Here is a 23317-nt window from a genome sequence, read left to right as displayed (position 1 = left end):
ATCATCCTTTAACATCTATTTTACATACACACAATAGATTTCCACAGTTTCTGTCTACTAAATCTACTCACAAGGCATTAGTCATCTTAGGGCTATAGTAGAAGCTTTTCCTATTTGCTGTACAGTGGGATTGAACCACAAACCATGTGGTTGAAAATCATACTTCTCAATCACTCAGCAATGTCTATCTTAATACCTAAGTACCCAAATTGAGAAGAAGAAATTGCAAGTACTTAGTAATATATTGTTGCTTGGCTGGCAACAGGTACAGGGTTTAAGTCTTATCAGTCACTTGTTGCTGCCGCTTATTTTCTACTTTAAATAGGTGCTTAGTAATGTCCAATACCAATATGATATTTCTTTTTGTTTTGTTGCCTACATTTTCTTTTGTTTCTTTTTAATAATTTTTAATAATTTGGTTTTTTGTGTGTTCTTAAATGGCTTACAAACATCTTTCACACTGCAATTGTTTTTGTTTCAGCACACAATCTCAGAACAAGTCACTTGCTATGCAAGTACATCTCCGTAATATATATATATATATATATATATATATATATATATATATATATATATATATATATATATACAGGGTGCTCTTCTGTACATTTTCCATCTGATGAATTCCACTCACAAGCAATTGGTCAACCTGGAGCTAATGTAGAAAATGTTTTCCCAAAAAGAGATGAATAGGGAGCAAACCCAGAATTATGCCTTGCATAAAATTACACAAAAATATAACAAATACTGACGTTTTAGCTTCATTTAACTTTGTATCAAATTCACTGTGGTCCTTCACTAATTGGTTATGTTCTCTAGACAGACTTGAAACCTTCTCTTGCAAATTGCTTCTTTCTACTATCAACTTATCCGAACAGCTACGTTCCTCTATCACAGACTGTTGTAGAAGCTTCAGTTCTTTCTTATGATGGTCTGTTTCTTTCACAAGATTGCTCAGATTAAGTTTTTCCTGAAAATACGTCAGAAATTCAGAAAGGTTTGAATATATTGCAGGACATTATAGCAAAATAATTTTAATCCTTTCATTGTTTCTCTGGTCATGAAGAGGATATAACTCTGTTATTGTTGTTACATATATGTGTGGTGAAAGCATGGAAAAATCAATGGAAATTGTACAGATTAGAATTTAAGGCAACTTCACCGAGCTTCAAAACTATAAAATTGGAAAACAGTAATGTGAGGGGAAATAAACATCAGTGATGCTTTGCCCCATGCCCAAACTGCAGGAGCCACTCAGAGGTTTTTGCAAACTCTTCTAAATCCACTGTAATGCCAGAAACAACTTCTGTATCATCAGTAGGTATCTCAGGGTCACAAGTGTTTCACCCCTGCACCCCAATAAGGCAGCAAGGACCAAGCTAGTCTTCGCTTAAGGAAGGGTTTCACTTGCAGTCTCTCATTAACCATTGCCACCTTGAGCTTGGAAAACTGAAATAATTAATTTCATAATTTATTCAAATTTTAATGATTCATGGATAGATATTATGTCATTATTATTATTCAAATTTTCAAATGGTAAAATATAGTGAACTTTTTTTGATGCTGTTTTACATTCATTTTTCTAAGTAAAGATGGTAGGTATGATTTTTTTGATGAGAATTAATTGCTAACCCCACATAAACTGAGATGAAAGTATATTTGCTGTTCTGAGGCCCATACCACAATAAATATAGAACTAATGTTTGAACACATGACTATATCAGTAGTGACCGTCTTAACCACATAGCTAAGGTGCTTTATCATAATCCAAGATTATCAATGTAATCTCTTAGGAATTCATTTTTGTCTCACTGTAGTCATTTTTTGAAATATTATATCAGGTAGCTAGAGATCAGGCTTGCCATTAATCTTTAACAATAAGTGGGATGAATGGAAAGGTGGGTAAATAGGAAGAGTTGTTATTCATGTATGTATGTTCTTGTATGCATGCATGCGTGTATGTATGCATGTATGTATGTAGGTAGGTATGTATGTATGTATGTATGTATGTATGTATGTATTGTATGTATGTATGTATGTAGGTATGTATGTATTGTATGTATGTATGTATGTAGGTATGTATGTATGTATGTATGTATTGTATGTATGTATGTATGTATGTATGTATGTATTGTATGTATGTATGTATTGTATGTATGTATGTATGTATGTATGTATGTATGTATGTATGTATGTATGTATGTATTGTATGTATGTATTGTATGTATGTATGTATGTATGTATGTATGTATGTATGTATGTATGTATGTATGTATGTATGTATGTATGTATTGTATGTATGTATGTATGTATGTATGTTGGTATGTATGTATTGTATGTATGTATGTATGTATGTATGTATTGTATGTATGTATTGTATGTATGTATGTATGTATGTATGTATGTATGTGTGTATATATATATATATATATATATAATATATATATATATATATATATAACGGGAAGGTTTACACACACACATATATATATATATATATATGTTTCATTGGTAAAACATAAATCTGAAAGAGAAGCACACTCTAAGTTATAGAGCAGTATATAATATAAATAAAGTTAGATAAGGCCGGTTTATGGGATTACCCTGGGTTTCATGTCCATAAGCATAAACCCAGAGTAATACCATAAACCATAAACCGGCCTTATTTAATTTTATATACATATATAATTGTTATCATTTAATGTCTGTTTTCCATGCTGGCATGGGTTGGCTGGTTTGACAGGATCCTGTAAGCTCAGCTCCAATGTCTGCTTTACAGTGTTTACTGAGTGCTTCTTTTTTTATTTTTGTGCACTGGCATTAGTGAGGTTGCCAAGTAACTTATAAGACAATAGAAGACAAGGAAAGCCCCCCTTCAGTTAAGTGAGGATTGTATTTGAAAAGGGAGGTGGCTTTAAGTCAGATGTTGAGAGGCTATGACAGAGAGACAAGTGCAAGTGTCTTGCTATAGAAGAGATACATGGTTGCCCTACATTATATAGCGGTGGGTAGAAGCAGCTGGGAGGAAGATAAAGATAGTAGTGATGATTTGCCATGCATAAGTGTGTACGTATATATATGTACGCCCAAAAGGCATGTGGCTCATGATCACAAGGTTGTGAGTTCAATTCCCATCAGCTCGTTGTGTCCTTGGGGAAGGCACTTTATTTCATGTTGCTTCAGTCCACTCAGCTGTCAAAAATCAGTAGTACCTCTATTTCAAAGGGCCAGCCTTGTCAAGCTGAATCACCCTGAGAACTACATTGAGAGTATGCATGTCTGTGGTGTTCTCAGCCACCTGCACAGTAATTTCATAAGCAGGCTGTTTTGCTGATTGGATCAACTGGAACCCTTTTTATTGTAATCAACAGAGTACATTATATATATATACACCCTCAGAACAATAACATCAACCATACCTCTGATAAATGCTTGAATGTTTTTTCTAGTTCAGCATATTTCTGTTCCATTTGATTCTTCAGAGCATCAGTATTGGCTTGAACAATCTTGCGTTGGTCAATAGCGGTCTGAAGATTTTGCTTTTCTTCATTAATATTTTCATTAAGAATACTAGCAGCTTGGCGCTGCTTTTCCAATTCCTTTGTCACTTCTTCAAGTTCCCCTTTTTTGTTTCGAGTAACTGTTGCAAGTTCAAGATGGCAGCCCTCAAGTTTAACAAGCTTTTCATGACATGCCTGTGAAGTATAGACAGCAAACACATGTGCACACAAATAATGGATAATGATATGATAAAAAGAAAATCTACTGAGTCAATCTACATGGCATTTGGTCTGTTATAGAAATAGAATTTGTAAACTTTCATTCTCCTGGCTATACCAATTATATACATACATACATACATACATACATACATACATACATACATGCATACATGCATGCATACCTGCCTACCTACCCAAAACCTACATAGATACAAGCATACATACATACATACATACATACATACATACATACATACATACATACATGTGTGCATACCTACCTACCTACTGACCTACCCAAAACCTACATACATACAAGCATACATGCATGCATGCATACATGCATGCATGCATGCATGCATACATACATACATACATACATACGTACATACATACATACATACATACATACCCTGTTGTTAATATTGAAATTCTAATGAAGAAGCCTTGGATCTAGGTTAGAAACCAGTTCTTTCTCTAATGGCAAGAAATCTTGAAATAAAACTGAATAATGACACACACACACAAACACACATTTTCACACACACACATCAGTATTTATATATGCATACATACACACATACACATATATATACACATAATACATATAACTGGTTTTTATACAGTTTAGTTGAACAATCCTGTACCAGTTATACTCCTTCAGTCAATCTGAAACTATTATATTTTACCTTCTTTGATTACATCCCACCTGAACTGATTCTTGTTTTACTTCACTCTATGACTTACCTTTAGCTCTCTCTGTTTTAATACAACTGCCGTTTGTGCTTCCCTCAATAAATTGTCAATGTCTGACTTCTTCCTTCCCAGGTCCTCTTGTATGTTTGATAGTTCTTTCTGTTTTTGACACACATGCTTATTTAAGTCTTTTACTTGCAAGGCCAGGATTTCACCCTTAAAAATATGCATATATAATTATACATACATACATATATACATACAGCAATGTAACTACACACATGCTTTTGGTAATTTTTTTCCTTCTTTGGACTTTTCCCTTTTCCTTTCCAAAAAACCCTCTCTTCTTACCAAGCACACTCTAAGATGTAGAACAGTATGTCTCTTTTACTAGGGAAGGCTGGTTTATGGGATTACTCTGGGTTTCCCATCCATAAAGTGTTTACCTTTATGGCATATTATCAGACCCTTAAACCTGTTGGCTTAAGACCTCTTCAAAATATATTTTGAAGAGATCTTAAGCCAACAGGTTTCAGGGTCTGACATGCCTGTTTCTTTTCCCTAATGGCCCTGCCAACTACATTGTTCCACCACCACATTACCTTGGGTTGAGAGGGGACTTTGCACCATCCACAGATCTGGTTAGTGACTCTCAACAGGTTCTCATGTAGAAACCTCCAGTTGTCTTCCACATTATGTGATGCTATATCACATTATGTAATACACACAACACACACACACATACATGATGGGCTTGTGTCAGTTTCCTTCTACCAAATCCACCCACAAGGCCTTGGTTGACCTGTGGTTATGTTATAGTAGAAAACACTCATTCAAAGTGGCATGCAGTGGGACTGAACCAGGAACGATGTGGTTAGGAAGCAAGCTTTTTACCACACAGCCACACCCATGCCTAGGTTGTAAAGATAATTTATGAACACCCTGTATACTGTAAAAAGATATGTGTGTATATATAATTATACAGAAATCAATTGTTCTGATCTGTCAAACTCCCATTTCAAATTATGTCTTCATCTTTATTTTTAATCAATAAGTCCTACTCCTTGTATTAGCCTGTCCTCATTCCCATCCCCACCTCTGAATTCCTTGTCTTATTTACCAAAGGCATCAATAATGTCAACATTTGACAACTGTTTAAATATTGGGGATTGATGGCGTTTCTTAATGTCTAGTTTTGATGTGGGAGTAACGAGGTAGGAGACAATAAACTGAAGACAATAAAAACGAGGAAACAGAGGAGGAGAAGAGGGAGGACAGGAGGAGGTGAAGGAGATGGAGGAGGGGGGAGAAAGACGAAGAGGAGGAAAATTATAAGGAAGAGGAGGGGGAGAAAGAAGAAGTAGAAGGAAGAGGAGGAGAAAGAAGAAGTAGAAGGAAGAGGAGGAGAAAGAAGAAGTAGAAGGAAGAGGAGGAGAAAGAAGAGAAGGAGGAGGAGAAAGAGGAGAATGAAGAGGAGGAAGAGGGGGAAGAGAAGGAAAAAGAGGAGAATGAAGAGGAGAAAGAGGAGAATGAAGAGGAGGAAGAGAAGGAGAAAGAGGAGGAGAAACAGGAGAATGAAGAGGAGAAAGAGGAGAATGAAGAGGAGAAAGAGAAGGAAAAAGAGGAGAATGAAGAGGAGAAAGAGGAGAATGAAGAGGAGGAAGAGAAGGAAAAAGAGGAGGAGAAACAGGAGAATGAAGAGGAGAAAGAGGAGAATGAAGAGGAGAAAGAGAAGGAAAAAGAGGAGAATGAAGAGGAGGAAGAGGGGGAAGAGAAGGAAAAAGAGGAGAAAGAGGAGGAGAAGGAGGAAAAGACAACATTACTACCATCATCACCAAAAACAACACCAACGGAAACAATGAAAACATCAACACCCTACCACCACCACACCACCACCAAAACAACAACAACAAAATCAAGAACACCACTTCCCATAACCACAACATCAAGTACAACACCAACAAAATAAACACAACCACACCACCACCACTAACAACAACATTTACTTATATTGATGGACTGAACCATTGACTTCTAACTTTAATACAAAGTCACAAAATATCTAAGGGAAGAGTAGAGTCAATTGATTTGACCATGGGGCACTTATTTTCCTGCTACTTACATTTTCTTGACCACAGAAGGATGAAAAGCAAAGTGTATCCTGTTGGAATTTGAACAGAGAAATTAAAAGAATATAAGCAAACATACATAAAGTATCTTCTGTCTAAAATCTTTACCATTTGTGTCACTCTTTAGAACTGGTGTGTAGACTAAAATCAGAAAGAATTATTATCACCTTTAACCCTTTCGTTACTGTATTTCTGTTGAGATGCTCTGTGTTTCTTTCAATTAATTTTAGATATAACAAAGAATTTAGTAAAATAACTTAGTTATCATTCAGCTAGGGTTAGGAACATAAATTGTGACTAAAGTTTGGTAGAAGATTTTAATTCAAAACTTATGAAAACAAGACCTTTGTACTACAGATCCAGAGCCTGTTTCAGCCGGGTTGGTAACGAAAGGGTTAACCCTTTAGCATTCAGATTATTTTGTCAAATGTAATGCTTATTTATTCACATTGTTTTGAATTTATCCTGCATTTTCTGGTAGCCTCCAGATTTTGATAATACGACTGTAAATTTTTAAAGCTAACACGGTAGGCTAGTGTGAAAGACTGGTTCTGGCCAGTTTGATCATAAACAAAAAGAATATTCTGACTAAATGTTGCCAGTTTAAATGCAAAAGGGTTCGAGTTAATACTGTGTTATTTTGTAGCTTTAAGATTTGCTCTCTCCCTTTTACTCTTTTACTTGTTTCAGTCATTTGTGTGGTCATGCTGGAGCACCACCTTTAGTCGAGCAAATCAGCCCCAGGACTTATTCTTTGTAAGCCTAGTACTTATTCTATCGATCTCTTTTGCCAAACTGCTAAGTTACGGGGACGTAAACACACCATCATCGGTTGTCAAGCGATGTTATGGGGACAAACACAGACACAAACACACACACATATATCTATACATATACATATATACAACAGGCTTCTTTCAGTTTCCGTCTACCAAACCCACTCACATGGCTTTGGTCAGCCCAAGGCTATAGTAGAAAACACTTGCCCAAGGTGCCATGCAGTGGGACTGAACCCGGAACCATGTGGTTGGTAAGCAAGCTACTTACCACACAGCCACTCCTGATTGTTATTTTTAGAATGATATAGCCAAGTATGTGTGAGAGGCTGGATCTGGCCAGTTTGAAGATAAGACAAGTAGAATATTTGGGCTGGATATGACCAGTTTAAATGCTAAAGTGTTTAAAACTGAACTGCTAAAACCATTAATGTGTTGGACAAAATGTGAAGTAGCATTTCTTTTTTACCTTCTGAGCTCAAATACCACCATGGTCGACTTTGCCTTTCATCCTTTCAGGATCGATAAAATAAAGTACAAGTCAGTGACTGGGATTAAAGCAACTGACTAAAATTGCTTGTCTTGTGTCAAAATTAGAAAGAATTATTATTCTGATATTAAATGTTGCCATGGTCAACTTTGTCTTTCATCCTTTTGGGGGTCAGTAAAATAAGCACTGGGCAAGCACTAGGGCTGACTAACCCTCTGCCCCTCCACCCAAAATTACTGGCCTTGTGCAAAAATTAGCAAGAATTATTATCACCTTCAGAGGCTGTGAGCCAATAAAATTATTAATGCACTGGACAAAGGGCTAAGCAGCATTTCTTCCAGCTCTTTACTGTCTTGGTCAGCGTTGCCGTTCATCCTTTTGTGGGGGAAGGGGTCAATAAAATAAAATACCAGACAAGTACTGAGATTGATGTGATCAATTTGCCCTTCCCCTCAAAATTGCTGGCCTTGTGCCAAAATTGGAAAGAATTATCACCTTTAAAGGCTATGAGCTGGCAAAATTGTTAACGTGTCAAACAAAATGCTTAGTGGCATTTCCTCCAGTTCCTTACATTCTGAGCTCAAACACTGCCATGGCCAACTTCGTTTTTCCTCCTTTTGGGATCAATAGAATAAGCACCATTCAAATACTGTGGTGAATGGTATTAACTAAACCCTTCCACTCAAAATTGCTGGCTTGGTTCCAAAATTTGAAACCCTTATTGTTATTATTATTGATAAGGTGGCACGCTAGGCAAAATGCTTAGCAACATTTCATCTGTTTTTATGTTCTGAGTTCAAATTACACCAAGGTCAGCTTTACTTTTCATCATTTTGAGGTTGATTAAATAAGTACCAGTTGAGCGCTGGGGGTCAATGTAATAGACTTATAGCCTTCCCTGAAATTATTGGCCCTGTGCCAAAATTTGAAACCATTTTTATTAACATTTTGATAAGGTGGCAAGCTGATAGAATAGTTAGCACATTGGACTAAATTCTTAGCTGCATTTCATCTGTTTGCATTCTGAGTTCAAATCCCTCCAAGGTCAACTTTGTCTTTCACCTTTTTGGGGGTCTTTAAAAATAAGTACTGTTGAGCACTGGAGTCAATGCAATCAACTTGTCCCGCTTCTAAAATTGTTGGACTTGTGCCAACAGTAGGAAAAATTATTATTATTATTATTATTATTATTATTATTATTATTATTATTATTATTAACTAAGGCGGCAAGCTGGCAGAATCGTCAGCACGCCGGGCAAAATGCTTAGCAGTATTTCACCTGCCACTACGTTCTGAGTTCAAATTCTGCCAAGGTCAACTTTGCCTTTCGACCTTTTGGGGTCTATTAAATAAGTACCAGTTAATCCCTGGGGTTGATGTAATTGTCAATTACCCACATCCCGCAAGCTGCCCTTATGGCAAAAATTTGAAATAATTATTATTATTATTATTATCATCGACTGATTGTTGTTGTTGTTGCTGTTCCTTTATGACAGCTGCCAGTTGATGATGCTGGAGTGGATAATTCGACGAGAAAGACTTTTGAAATAAATGTAATTTGGATTATAAAGAAAACCGATTAACATTTTAGCGACAAGTTCTTCATGGTGAAATAGGTTAAGAATTCTATGAAACCATTTAAAGCATTTAACAATGGTTTCATTTCATAGACAGACACAGCTGTGTAATGACACTGCAACAACCATCGTTGTTGTTGCTGTTGTTGTTCTTGTTGCTATGCTGTTGCTGCTTACAGTTTTGCAGTTGTTGTTGTTGTTCCTGTGCTGCTGTTGCTCTTCAGTTGAAAATACTGCAATTGTTGTTGTTGTTGTCGTTGTCGTCCTTCTCCTTCCTGTCCTCCTCCTCATCATCATCATCTTCATCATCATCAGCCTTCTTCTTCTTTTTCTTCTTCTTCTTCTTCTTCTTCTTCTTTATCTTCTTCTTCTTCTTCTTTTCATTGTTCTTCTTCTTCTTATTTTTCTTCTTCTTCTTCTTCTTCTTCTCATTGTTCTTCTTCTCATTGTTGTTGTTGTTCTTGTTCTCCTTCTTGTTCTCCTTCTTCTTCTTCTTCTTCTTCTCCTTCTTCTTCTTCTTTTCCTCCTCCTCCTCCTTCTTCTTCTTCTTCTTCTTCTTCTTTTCCTCCTCTTCCTCCGCCTCCTCTTCCTCCGCCTCCTTCTTCTTTTCCTCCTCTTCCTCTGCCTCCTTCTTCTTTTCCTCCTCTTCCTCCGCCTCCTTCTTCTTTTCCTCCTCTTCCTCCGCCTCCTTCTTCTTTTCCTCCTCCTCCTCCTCCCCCTTCTTCTTCTTTTCCTCCTCCTCCTCCTCCTCCCTCTTCTTCTTCTTCTTCTTCTTCTTCTTCTTCTTCTGTTGATGCTGTTGCTGCTGCTCTTGTTACTGTTGCTATTCTGTTTTTGATGTTGCTATTATAAGGTGGGATGGTAGTGGTGTTGCAGTTGTTGTTGATGCTGCTGCTACTGCTGCCATTGCTTAGCAGCCAAAGTAAGGACCTGATTCAACTGATCAGACCCTAACATGGGAACTAAGCTACAGACACACTTCAACAGTTCCTATCCTGTCTTTACTTTAACACAAGGAAATATGTCCTGTTTACCACATGTAATACCCAGGACATATTTCCCTGGTGTTCATGCATCTTATATAATACATGATCCCAATTTTGCCTGTCCTGTTTATCACATGTGATATCCAGGACATATCTCCCTGGTGTCATATATGATACACATTCCCAATTTTGCCTGTCCTCTTTACCACGTGATATCCAGGACATATCTCCCTGGTATCCATGCATCATATATGATACACATTCCCAATTTTGCCTGTCCTGTTACTATGTGATATCCAGGACATATCTCCCTGGTGTCCATGCATCTTATATGATACATGTTCTCAATTTAGCCTGTCCAGGACATATACATGGGCTACATGTATATGATACATGGACATATTTATTTCCCTGGCATCTAAGCATCATATATGATACACATTCCCAATTTTGCCTGTCCTGTTTACCACATGTGATACACAGAACATATTTCTCTAGTGTTGTAGGACTGCAGCCATACTGGAGCACTGTGTTAAAAACATTCAGGACAAAATTATGAAAATGCTTTGCTCAGGCAAAGATTTAAGACATAAAGTAATCGAAGGCTTACATACATTATCTAATTAATACATCATTCAAAAATGGGTTAGGAAAAAAATGTCACATAGTAAATGTGACAATAAAACATTATCACAACAAATGCATCAAAAGTGCATGAAAATGTGTGTAAGTGTGTATATATGTATGGGTATGTATCTGTATGTGAAAATTTGCATAAGCTTGTGTATGTTGTGTGTGCATTGTGTGTACTGTGTGTGCATTGAATTTTTTTCTGTGTGTATATGCAATATGTGCATGATATAATATGAAGTAATATAAACCTTATATAACTGCATCATGCCATGTGATATGAAATAAAGATTCATGCAAGGTAAGCCACTGTGTTTATAAGTGCTATATAAAAAAATTGGTGTGAACACAAGCAATATGACATGCAAAAGATATCAAATACTATGTCATGCAATAAATATACATGGAAGAAACATTAAATAATAATGATAAATGTGATGCCCCAATGTACATGTATGTACACATGCACATGCACACGCACACACACATACACATGCACACATACACACATATGAAATATCTTGTATATACACTCACCTGCCTCTGGATTCAAGGAAAAGAAAAGTACAAAAGTAGAATTTGAAAATAAATAAATGAATAAACGATAATTTTATTGCATCAAGAGATACAGAAAGACATGGGAAGCACAAACATCTGACCCCGTTTCACCCCATTTTCTCTGAAAAATTTTGTAACCTACTTAACAATAGCAATACTACTTCTATACTTAGCCATGGAAAACATGGGCTGAGAGGGTACTAATGGGACCATTAGAATTGAATACTAGCAACAGAGTGAATTCTGTTAAAAAGACCACTACCCAAAGACATGCTATGTTTTGCTCTCTAAGCAACAACGAAAGGTTAAAAAGTAAATAGTTTATACCTGTTCTCTTAATTTGCTGATCTCCAATTTTGTCTTTTCTAATGTTTCTTTAGAATTTATCAAAGACTTTGTAGCTTCTCTCTCTGCTTCAGAGGTCACTGTCAGCTCTCTCTGCACCAATTGTAGCCTATAATAAAAAAGAAAACTGTTTCATATATTCATTTGTAAACTTTTTTCATAATAATTATTTGGGCATCTAGCTGTAAGAAACACTGCCAGATAAGACTGGAGTCTGGTGCAGCCTCCTGGCTTTCCAGACCCTAGTCGAACCATCCAACCCATGCTAGCATGGAAAATGGATGTTCACCCTTTTGTTACCGTATTTCTGCTGAGATGCTCTGTGTTTCTTTCAATTATTTTAAATCTAACAAAGAATTTAGTAAAATAACTTAGTTATCATTCAGCCAGTGTTAGGAACATAAATTGTGACTAAGGTTTGGTGGAAGATTTTAATTCAAAACTTATGAAAACAAGACATTTGTACTCAGAGCCAGAGCCGGTTTCAGCCGGGTTGGTAACGAAAGGGTTAAACGATGATGATGATGATGAGCCACAAAGCCAGTAGGGTACAAGTTAGTTGATTTTATCAATCCCAGTGTTTGATTGGTATTATATGTTGTCTGCCACAGAAAGATGGAGATCAAAATTGACCTTGGTGGTATATTAGCTCAAAACATAAAGAGCTAGAAAAAATGCTGCTAAGCATTTTGTCCTACATACAAGTATTTCTGCCAGTTCACCACCTTATTCATCACAATATAATAGTTTGTATTCTGTACAATATTATTCAGTTATTTGGTTTCTGGCAGCATTTTAACTATGCCAACCAAAATGCTTAGCAGTTTTTCATCTGTCTTTACATTCTTATTTCTTTATTGCCCACAAGGGGCTAAACATAGAGGGGACAAACAAGGATAGACAAAGGTATTAAGTCGATTACATTGACCCCAGTGCGTAACTGGTACTTAATTTATCGACCCCCAAAAGGATGAAAGGCTAAGTCGACCTCATCTGAGTTCAAATTCCACCAAGGTCGACTTTGCCTTTCATTCTTTTGGAGGTGATAAAATAAGTACCAGTTGATCATTGCAGGTGATGTAATTGACCCACACCCTCCTCCAAACTTGCTGGCATTGTGCCAAATTTTGAAACCCATATTATACAGTTCTTTCAAATTAAAAAGACAAAAGAAAAAAAGACAGAAAATATTTTAAAAATTCAACATGCTTGCCTTTGATTTGAGGTTTGGATTTTACTATCAAGCTTTCGAAATTCCATATCTTTTTCACTAATGATCTGAAATAAGTACAGATGGTACATGGTTTAAACATGATGAATGACAACGACAACAATAATGACAACAACAACATCTTTGTTGTCTTTTTCATTGTCTCCATATGTGTCCTTGTGTGGTGTAAAGTGTGTGTATATATATGGTCATATGTTTCAGTGTGTGTATATATGGTCATGTGTTTCATTATGTGTGTATATATTGTCATGTGTTTCAGTGTGTGTATATATAGTCATGTGTGTCATCCTAACTATGCTGTGTATCCTTATGCACATACATATACATACACACTTGCACGCAATAGAGTTTTATACAGTTTCTACTCAGCAAATTTTACTCACAAGACATTAGTCAACCCAAAGCCATAGTAGAAGACACTTGCCCATTCTGTCACTATACAAATCAAACCGGAATCTATATGACCTGCACCACAACACATCAAATATGTCAACTGACCACATTTATATCTGCCAGTACTTTCTCCAATGTGCTTTTTTTCTGCTGCATCTCTTTGTATTCTGTCTTAATCCTCTTCAGGTTCCCGGATTCTGTGATAACTTGTAGCCCTGCCTTGTTTGCACGTTCTTCCAGTTCTCGAGTCTCTTTCCTGACAGTGTGCAAAGAGGAAGAAGCACTGTCATGTTTTCTAACTGTTTCTTCAGCCTGAAAGACAAAAACATGTGGCTATGGAATTTCAAGGTTGAGAGGCAGACAACAGAAAGACAGAGAGATAGACAAATACATATGTATGTGTGTGTGTGTGCTGGTGCTACATAAAAAGCATCTAGTCCACTCTGTAGTGGTGCATTAGGAAGAAAGGCTGTCCAGCCATAAAAAAAACAATGCCAAGACAGACAGTGGAGCTTGATATATTATATATATATTATATATATATATATATATATATATATATATATATATATATATATATATATATATATATATAAAATTGAATAAGGGTAGAAATTGATATTAATCAATTAAAACCAGTGGCCTAGCATATTAAAAAAATCCGAAGATTAAAATATTTTTTACATACAAAATTTAAATGACTGACCACTAAAAGTGGATGGTCAATATGCTAGATATAGACGTCAAAATCCTTTAAATTTTGTATGTAAAAAAAAAAAATATATATATATAGGTAGGTAGGTACATAGATAGATACACAGGTAGGCAGACAGATAATAAATAGATAGTTAGATAGACAGACAGCTTTGAACCCTGCAATGAATTGGCATCCCATTCAGGATGCCTACAGCATTATGTCCAAACTTAGAAGTACCAAAACCTCAAGATTAAGCAACAACTGAAATTGTATTAAGAATCTTTGAACCTGTAATTTTGCCTCATTTAAATTCTGTTTGTATTCTTTGAGTTGTGCGTCTGCATCCTTTAGCTGGGCCTGTCGTTTAAACAGAGTCTTTTCCAAGCATTTGAGTTCATCTTGAAGTTTCAGCTGTTTCTTATAAGATTCTCGGTCTTCAAAACTGGAGTCAGATGAACTATCAGTTTCTATATAATTGTTGGGGATGTGTTTCCTGGAGAAGTAGAAACAGAAGAATAGGTAAAACTTAGTTGTAAAGAAGTTTAGCAAGACACAACAAGAAATATTTCAGGGAGAACAAAGCTTGAAATTATCTTAGCTCTCTCTAATATATAACTATATGAAGCCATGTGCCTTCACATGGCTTAGTGGTTTGGGTATTTGGCTCAAGGTTGTAAGGTTGTGAGTTTGATTCTAGGCAGCACATTGTGTCCTTGAACAAGACACTTTATTTCATGTTGTCTCAGTCCACTCAGTTGCTTCCCAACTGTATGATCTTGGGTTCAGTTCTACTGTACAACACTTTGGTAATGTGTTTTCAACTACAGCCTTGGTCTGACTGAAGCCTTGTAAAAAAATTTGACAGATATAAAAATGAAAGCATCATGTGTTTCTTTCAGGCAGGGAAAGAAACACATGAGAGCAAAGCGTTCTCTCTCTTTTTTTGAGTTATAGGATCATGCTTAAAGTGGTTTCATCATTCATGTGTACCATCTTTGCTACATCCACCCACCTTTTATTGAAACTTTTATGAGAGAAACACCTTCCTTTTCAAGAAGAAGAAAAAGAAGAAGAAGAAGAAGAAGAAGAAGAAGAAGAAGAAGAAGAAGAAGAAGAAGAAGAAGAAGAGCCAGTAAAAGTTAGATGCATATACTGTATAGCTCTAGTTTACCGTTTCCTGTTCTGCGACGAAGCCTGTTGTAGACGTAACAGTTCTTCCTTAGCCACTTTATGGTCACGCATCAGCTGTCTCTCCTCCTTCATCATCTTCTCCTGATTCCTCTTTTGACGTTCTATTGCCAAGTCCAAAGCTTCCAGCTCATTCCGCCGTTCCTAGAATATGCAAGATAGGTCAGAGTTTACTAGGTTGTTAGGGAAAGGCTATCAGTAAGGGATACAGGTCCAGAAAAAGGAGAGAGATGCTGATGAAGATGACTATGGCAACAACGATGATGATGATGATGATGACGATGATGATGATGATGGTGGTGGTGGTGGTGGTGATGAAGAGGAAAAGGGAAGGGGGAGGATAGTGAAGAAGGAGGGAGTTGTGATAATGATGATGTTTATGATGAATATGATGATGATGATAAGGGTGATGATGATGGTGATGATGATGTGGATGATGATCATCATATTGATGAAGATGGTGAGGTATCAAGGATGATGGTGATTATAATAATGATAACAGCGATGTTGTCAATGATGACAACAATGATGTTGATGATGAATATGACGATGACATTAGTGACAACGATGATGATGAAGATGGTATCATCTTACCTCCAGCTGTTCTTTCAGTTTGTACATCAACTTGCTCTTTTTCTGTAAAGTATCAGCTTCTTCCCTCTGCATCTGTGGGGAGGAATATCACAATTGAAGTAATTGAAGTTTAACACAGCAGCCACAGGATATCTTATTAACCAGCATCTCATTTGAAGCAATTCACTTGTGACTTTGAAGCAAATTTGGGAGACCACATAAAAGCACTGGTGCTGGTACCTCGTAAGATGCACTGGTGCTGGTGTTACATAAAAACACTGGTGTCATGGAGAAAGCACTGATGATGGTGTCACATAAAAAGCAATGGTGCTGGAGCCATGTGAAAAGTACTGGTGATAGTGCCACATAAAAGCACTGGTGATGGTGCCATGTAAAAAGCACTGGTGCCACATAAAAAGCATTTGTGCTGCATAAAAAGCACTGGTGCCATGTAAAAAGTACCCAGTACACACTTTGAAGTGGTTGGCATTAGGAAGGGCATCCATTTGTGGAAACCATACCAAAGCAAACTATGGGACCTGGTTCAGCCCCTGACCTTACCAACTCCTGTCAAGCTGTCCAGCCCATGCCAGTATGAAAAACAGATATTAAATGAGGATGCTGATAATGATGATGATGAAAACATTTGTAAGTCTGAAAAATGTTATTCAGCCTTAGAGCAGCAGTAATACAGTCATTCCAGCTGTGATCATGCTGTTTTTTCCTTCTAGAATAATATACCTTCAGCAATATTATCAAAAGCACCCTTTCATAATATGATTGGGTCTAGTTTGAAGGAACATTATGGCAGAATATATGGTTACTTGATAGAGGAGGCAGTGGGGGAAACAATAATATGAAATTATAATTGATAAGTACACTAAATGACCACCACTGGAATTGACCAATAGAGTAAATTATCTAACTGGTCAACACTAATAGAGCAGTAAAATAGATTACCAACTCTGTAACTGACCACTACACTAAATGATTGCCACTATAATTGACCAGTAGAGTTAATGATCATCACTGGGATAGAGTAGTAAAATAAATTACCACTACTGTAGCTAACCAGTAGATTAGATGACCACCAACTGACCAGTAGATTAAATGACCACCAATCATAATTGATTGATATGTCAAATGATCACCAACTGTAACTGACCATTATAGAAAATGACCACCAGCAGTTAGAGAGTAGTAAAATAAATTCTCACCACTGTAACTGACCAATAAATTAAATGACCACCAGCTATAATTGACGAACCATTAAATGACTGCCAACATGATTTACCAGTAGGGTTAATGATCAGTAACAGTAATAGAGTAGGAAAATATTTTGCTACCAACCATATTTGGCCAGCAAATTAGATTATTGCTACAGTAATTGACCAGTAGATTTAATGACTATGAGCTGTAAAGAATCTAAAATGACTGCTGTTATATTTGGACAGTGCATGAAATGACCACCAGTGTAATTGTCACTGCAACAGACCAGTGAATTAAATGACCACCAACAGTTAACTGACCAGTAGATTAAATTGCTACCAACTGCAATTATCACTTCTGTAATTGTACAGTGCATAAATGACCACTGTTATAGTTCAATAGTGCAAGAGATGACTTCCTGTGTAATTGTTAATGACCAATATAAGAGGAAATCATGGATAAAGTATCAGACAGTTAGTTCATAGCTCTTAGAGATCATTTCCCATTGCAAGTATTCAGTTTAGCCTCTAAGTTGTTGACCAAATATTACTTCGCCTGAGTATGGTCTGGATTATTGCCTGGTCATCTAGGAATGTTACATAGAAAGAAAAAAAAACTGGTGTCCTATCCAGGATGAGAATGATTTTTCATCTACCAAACATTGGAGAATACTTAAAGTTAGGCAGTGGTCCTATGAATTCCCCATGGATTGGAAAAAATTTAAAAAATTACTTCACCTGGTATTGAAACCTCGATTTCCATCGAGCCAGCTTCCGTTGTAGTTTGTCGACTAGATGTTCCTATCCAAACAGGAAAAAAAGAAATGTCATTTTATCAATATCACTACAAGGTTATAATAATTTATCTAATGTTTCAATATGCTGAAACGTGTCACCAAAAGTAGCTCATTCATATCAATCTGGTTTTTACATCATAGAAGTATCATGTCAACCATTTTAAAACACATTCTTGCCTTGAAGAATTTTCAGCCAAATAAATTGACCCTAGCACTTATTTTTTGTTTTAAAGCCTGATAATTATTCCACCAGTCTCTTTTTATCAAACTGCTAAGTTATGGGGACATACACAAACCAATACTGGTTGTGGAGCAGTAGTGGGAGACACACACACACACACACACAAATATACACAACAGTCTTCTTTCACTTTCTTATTTCTTTACTGCCCACAAGGGGCTACACACAGAGGGGACAAACAAGGACAGACAAACGGATTAAGTCGATTATATCGACCCCAGTACTTATTTAATTGACCCCAAAAGGATGAAAGGCAAAGTTGACCATGACGGAATTTGAACGTAGCGGCAGACGAAATACTGCTAAGCATTTCGCCCAACGTGCTAACGTTTCTGCCAGCCAAATCCACTCACAAAGCTTTCGTTGGCCCAAGACTTTAGCAGAAGAGACTTTCCCAAGGTGCCATGCAGTGGGACTGAACCTGTAACCATGTGGTTGGGAAGCAAACTTCTTACCACACAGCCATGCCTGCACCCATACTTCAAGTTCTGTGCTTGGATAGTATAGTAATCAGACAGGCTTGTTTAGTATACAGACCTCAGCCTGGCAATTGTTCAGATTCTAAAACCTGAATGGATGAACCATAATGATTGTCAGATCAGGCATGATATGCCACACAAGTCTATCCAATTGCTGGATCATGCATAGCATATTATAAAGCCTTTACAATTACTGCACTACCAAAGCAGGAAACTTTAAAAAGCTCAGATATAACTCTTGTAATCATAAAATTATACACACACACACACACACACACACACGCACACACACACACACGCGCGCATACACACACACACACACACATACACAAAACAAAGGAAATATAGGAATGGCCTAATAGTTTTACCAAATTGCTGTGTTCTGGAATATTACAGAACATTCCCTCATGTTCTGGATGGTAGCATGTTCTAGAAGGAAAAGTAGGTTGCACATTTGATTCCAAAACAGTCTCTGAAAGGGAATTTCAAATCTTAAGAACATAACCCAATATATACATTCTATATACATTATATTTAGCTTTAACCCTGACTGCACTGATGAAATTTTTGCTAATGGTGTAACATGCTAATCATATGCAAATCATTTCTCATGACATCTTTCCATTGGTCAGTAAAAATAAAATGTGTGTACTACATCATAGTGAAGGTGCATGGCTCAGTGGTTAGACTGTTGCACTCATGAGGTTCCAAGTTCAATTCCTGGACCAGGCTGCATGTTGTGTTTTTGAGCAAGACACTTTATTGCACATAGCTCAAGTTCACTCAGCTGTAGAAAAGAGTTGCGATGTCACTGGTACCAAGCTGTATCATCCCCTTTGCCTTTCCTTTGGATAACATTAGTGGCGTGGAGAGGGGAGGCTGGTATGCATGGATGACAGCTGGTCCTCCATAAACAACCTTGCCTGGACTTATGCCTCGGAAGGGAACTTTCTAGGTGCAATCCCATTGTCATTCATGACCGAAGGGGGCCTTTACTGTAACTACATCATATGAAATGTGGAGAACGCTGGAAAGTACTGCATTATTAAAAATGAGCCAACTCTGTTCCCATATCCGAAGTGCATATGCATAAAATTGAGTATACATGGTTCACCACACATGAATTGTAAAGCAAGAAAATAAATAAATAAAAAATTTAGATAATAAGAACAAATTCAAGTTGAACTTTTAATGATGGGATAAACATTAATCCAGCACCTTCACCTCACTACAATATTTCATATAATCTACATTGCAGAAACAACAAAAAAAAATACTAAAAAACTTACTTATTGGACTAAATTGTTTCCCATGTTGCCTTCCATAATCTTTTGTGTGCAGGTTGACCGGAGAACTTGAAGCCACTGGGGGGCCAGGAATTGCTGTGTGGTACTGTATGTTTCCACTTGGATGCATATGTGTCTGGACATCAGGTGGTGCTTGAGGGTGGATTGGTGCTTGTACACTGTATAATTTCTGTGGTTCATTGTTTGCTGTTGTAAATATCTGCTGAGGCTGATAGCTTGATACAGCATGTAACTGTTGAGGTTGATGGTTTGATGCAGTATATGGTTGCTGTGGTTGATGGCTTGCAGTGTTATGTACCTGTTGTGGTTGATGGCTTGTATTATATAGCGGTTGAGGCTGCTGTGTTTGATAGTTTGTGGAATTAAACAGTTGCTGTCTTTGGTTTGTTGTAGAATATAGTTGTTGTGGTTGCTGTTCTATTTCAGTATATAACTGCTGTGGTTGATGGTTTGTAACAGTATATAGTTGCTGTGGTTGATGATTTACTGAGTGTCTATATGGCTCCCTGTATTGTGATCCTGAAGTAAACCTAATAGGGCGTCTAGGCAGAAGGGTTCCTGTTAAATTTGAATCTGCAGTATCATGGCTTTCTGAAGTAGACTGAACAAATGGTTGTTTGAAAGATACTGTTTTCAGAGGATTATAATTTTGATAGTGACTTCCAGTGGGATTTACTGGATACATTGAGTTTTCAGGTTGTATTAAATGTTCTTCAACGCCAGGAGTTAATAAACATGAATTCTTCACAGGTTGTGAGGAAATTTTCTGTGTAATAGCCCCTGCCTGAGTGTGATTCCTATGGTCTGCCTTTTCAGGTGAAGCCACATATAATATTGGCTGTGTCTGAAATGGTTGTATAATTTTAGGAGATGAAGTTACAACATTAGAAGGAAACTTTGTAGTTACACCCTGCCAAGTGGGTGAATTACCAGATGAAATAATATCAGCATGAAAGGGGTTTTGAGGAGCAATATCTAAATTTCTGTTTGCATGAGGGGTCAAATGTACTGTTGTTGATTTCTCTGGTACTGGGTGATCAGGTGCATCATACTGTTCTGCTTCATTGGTGAATTGCTGCACTGACTCACTCCCTACATGGTCTGGTTGCACCAATATACTGCCAAAGTTTGATGGCTGTTTTGAAGGTATGTAAGCCATATCCATTCTTCTATCTTTACTGTTTACTGAGACAGGTTGAGGTTGGATATATACGTTTTTAGGAGGAGAGACTTGTTGAAGAGTTGGTGATAGTTCTAGAGGCACTTGTGGAGCAGCAGTCTGATTGAATGGTGAAGGTGATATCTGGTAGTCTAAAGATGAAGAAAGATATTAAATTATTTGTGAGATACATGGGTAAAAAAAATATAAAAATTAAATACACAATATGCATATAATTATAAATACAGTAGTGTAAAGCACACATGATGGTACCACATAAAAGTGTCCATGCAGCCTCACATAAAACTGCCCATGTGGCAGCACATAAAAGGCACCTGTGTAGTGCCATGTAAAAGCGCCCATACAGTGCCATGTAAAAACACCCAATATACTCTGTAAACTGGTTGGCATTAGAAAGGGCATCCAGCCATAGAAACCATATCATCAGAGTGGAATCTGGTGCACCCGCCACCTCCAGCTTACCAGCTCTGGCCACACTGTCCAATCCATACCAGCATGGACAAGAGATGTTAAATGATGATGATGACAATATGTAGACAAATATGTACAAACACATATATATGAACAAATACTCACATATAAACACACACACACACACACACAAATGCAAGATTCACCTCACACACAAACTGTAACTTCCTATACAATATGATAGCTACTTTAACAACGACAGTGAAAATGCCTTAAGGCAGTGTTGTACATACAAAATACAAATATAACATAGTTTCCCTTATGCAATGTAGTGAACTGAAAAATCTTGGTCAACTGAGATTATCTATACAATTAGTAGAAAAAAAAAACTTTTAGGTGTATTTAAAATATTAAAAAAAACACGATAATTAAGGGAGATAATTCCTATAAGGTCAGTTGACTGAAATTGCTGGACAATACAGACAATGTAGAATATAGTAGATCTGCTCTTTAAAGTGAACAGGTGAAAATAATGGACATTTTTCAGTTTTATTAAACTTCACTCCTCCTTGAAGTATATTCTGCACAGTCAACAAAACCAACAGTGACCAATAGATATATAGAGATAGGGGGAATGTAGTGACTTTTACAAAACTATTGACGACAATAATAAATCATTAAAAGTAAGGTTACCATTGTCACTTGGAAAAGCTTGAAATCCATTAAAATGACCAGGGTCATCAGAGATATATTGAGCGTTGCTGACTTGTGGTAAAGTGGGTTGTGTCTGTAGAATATAATTATGGAAATATATAAACTATTTGGAAGTCCAGTGAGTTAAGATGATGGATAAAAAGCAAAGCAACACAAAAAAACCTAAAGAAAAAACTGTGTATTAAATACAATAAGTGTGGCTGTGTGGTAAGAAGTTTGATTCCTAAGTAAAGGGTTCCTGGTCCAGTCCCTTGGGCAAGTGTTTTCTACAATTGACTTGATGCTGACCAAAGTCTTGTGAGTACATTTGGTTGACAGAAACTGAAATAAACCTATTGTGTGTGTGTGTGTGTCCATGTTTGTCCATCACCACCACTAAGTACTTGACAATCAGTGTTAGTTTGTTTATTTCCCTGTAACCAAGTAGTTTGGCAATAGAGACCAATAGAATACTTACCAGTACTTGGGTTAATATATTTGACTAAAACACTTCAAGATGGTGCCCTAGCAATCCAATGATTGAAACAAGTGTTTTTTGTGGGTTTTTTTAACACTACTTAGTGTGCCTCTACTTAATTAATTATAGCTTGCCAAATCTTTGCACATATCAGCAACTGTACCTGTTGCCGTTCTATTATCAGAACAGCCTGTTCTTAGTGGCTATGAAGGACAACGTAGTTTTTGTAGTCATTGAAGTGCAACAGTGCCTAATAATACAGAAATACATGTGTGCAACAGTCGGTTGATGTTATTCATAGCCCAAAGGTTTGGTTTTCATATATATTGTTTATAAAGAAAATTTTTTTCCTCTTGAGACAACTTCTGCAGTATATATCTTTCATTGCCTGAGTGTAAATGAACATGTTAAATATGATTGTACACAAATGTATTTCATTCAATGCAACTTAGTGTGCATCCACTTAATTGGTTACAACTTGCACATTAACAAATGTACCATTCGCTGTCCTTATATAAGAACAACATGTTCT

General features: G+C 36.8%; 1 protein-coding gene across 2 annotated transcripts in view; it reads right to left on the bottom strand.

The window, feature by feature from the left end:
* The window catches only part of LOC115222796 (centriolin-like), a 38994-nt gene that overhangs the window by 9183 nt on the left and 6494 nt on the right, over window positions 1–23317 (bottom strand). The window contains exons 6-19 of one of the 2 annotated variants that reach the window (XM_036511832.1): window positions 22308–22401; window positions 20006–21334; window positions 19085–19188; window positions 17938–18000; window positions 16013–16084; window positions 15402–15562; window positions 14519–14723; window positions 13639–13845; window positions 13123–13187; window positions 11892–12018; window positions 6541–6579; window positions 4470–4634; window positions 3420–3695; window positions 753–970 (exon numbers count right to left, since the gene is read on the bottom strand). In XM_036511832.1, the coding sequence (XP_036367725.1) occupies window positions 753–970; window positions 3420–3695; window positions 4470–4634; window positions 6541–6579; window positions 11892–12018; window positions 13123–13187; window positions 13639–13845; window positions 14519–14723; window positions 15402–15562; window positions 16013–16084; window positions 17938–18000; window positions 19085–19188; window positions 20006–21334; window positions 22308–22401 (3125 nt within the window). Of the gene's footprint in view, window positions 1–752; window positions 971–3419; window positions 3696–4469; window positions 4635–6540; window positions 6580–11891; window positions 12019–13122; window positions 13188–13638; window positions 13846–14518; window positions 14724–15401; window positions 15563–16012; window positions 16085–17937; window positions 18001–19084; window positions 19189–20005; window positions 21341–22307; window positions 22402–23317 lie in introns of both variants that reach the window. The other variant, XM_029793099.2, reaches the window with a different exon arrangement.

The sequence above is a fragment of the Octopus sinensis genome, linkage group LG21, assembly GCF_006345805.1.
Source record: "Octopus sinensis linkage group LG21, ASM634580v1, whole genome shotgun sequence".
Taxonomy (NCBI): domain Eukaryota; kingdom Metazoa; phylum Mollusca; class Cephalopoda; order Octopoda; family Octopodidae; genus Octopus; species Octopus sinensis.
This window is presented reverse-complemented; position numbering and strand designations above follow the sequence as displayed.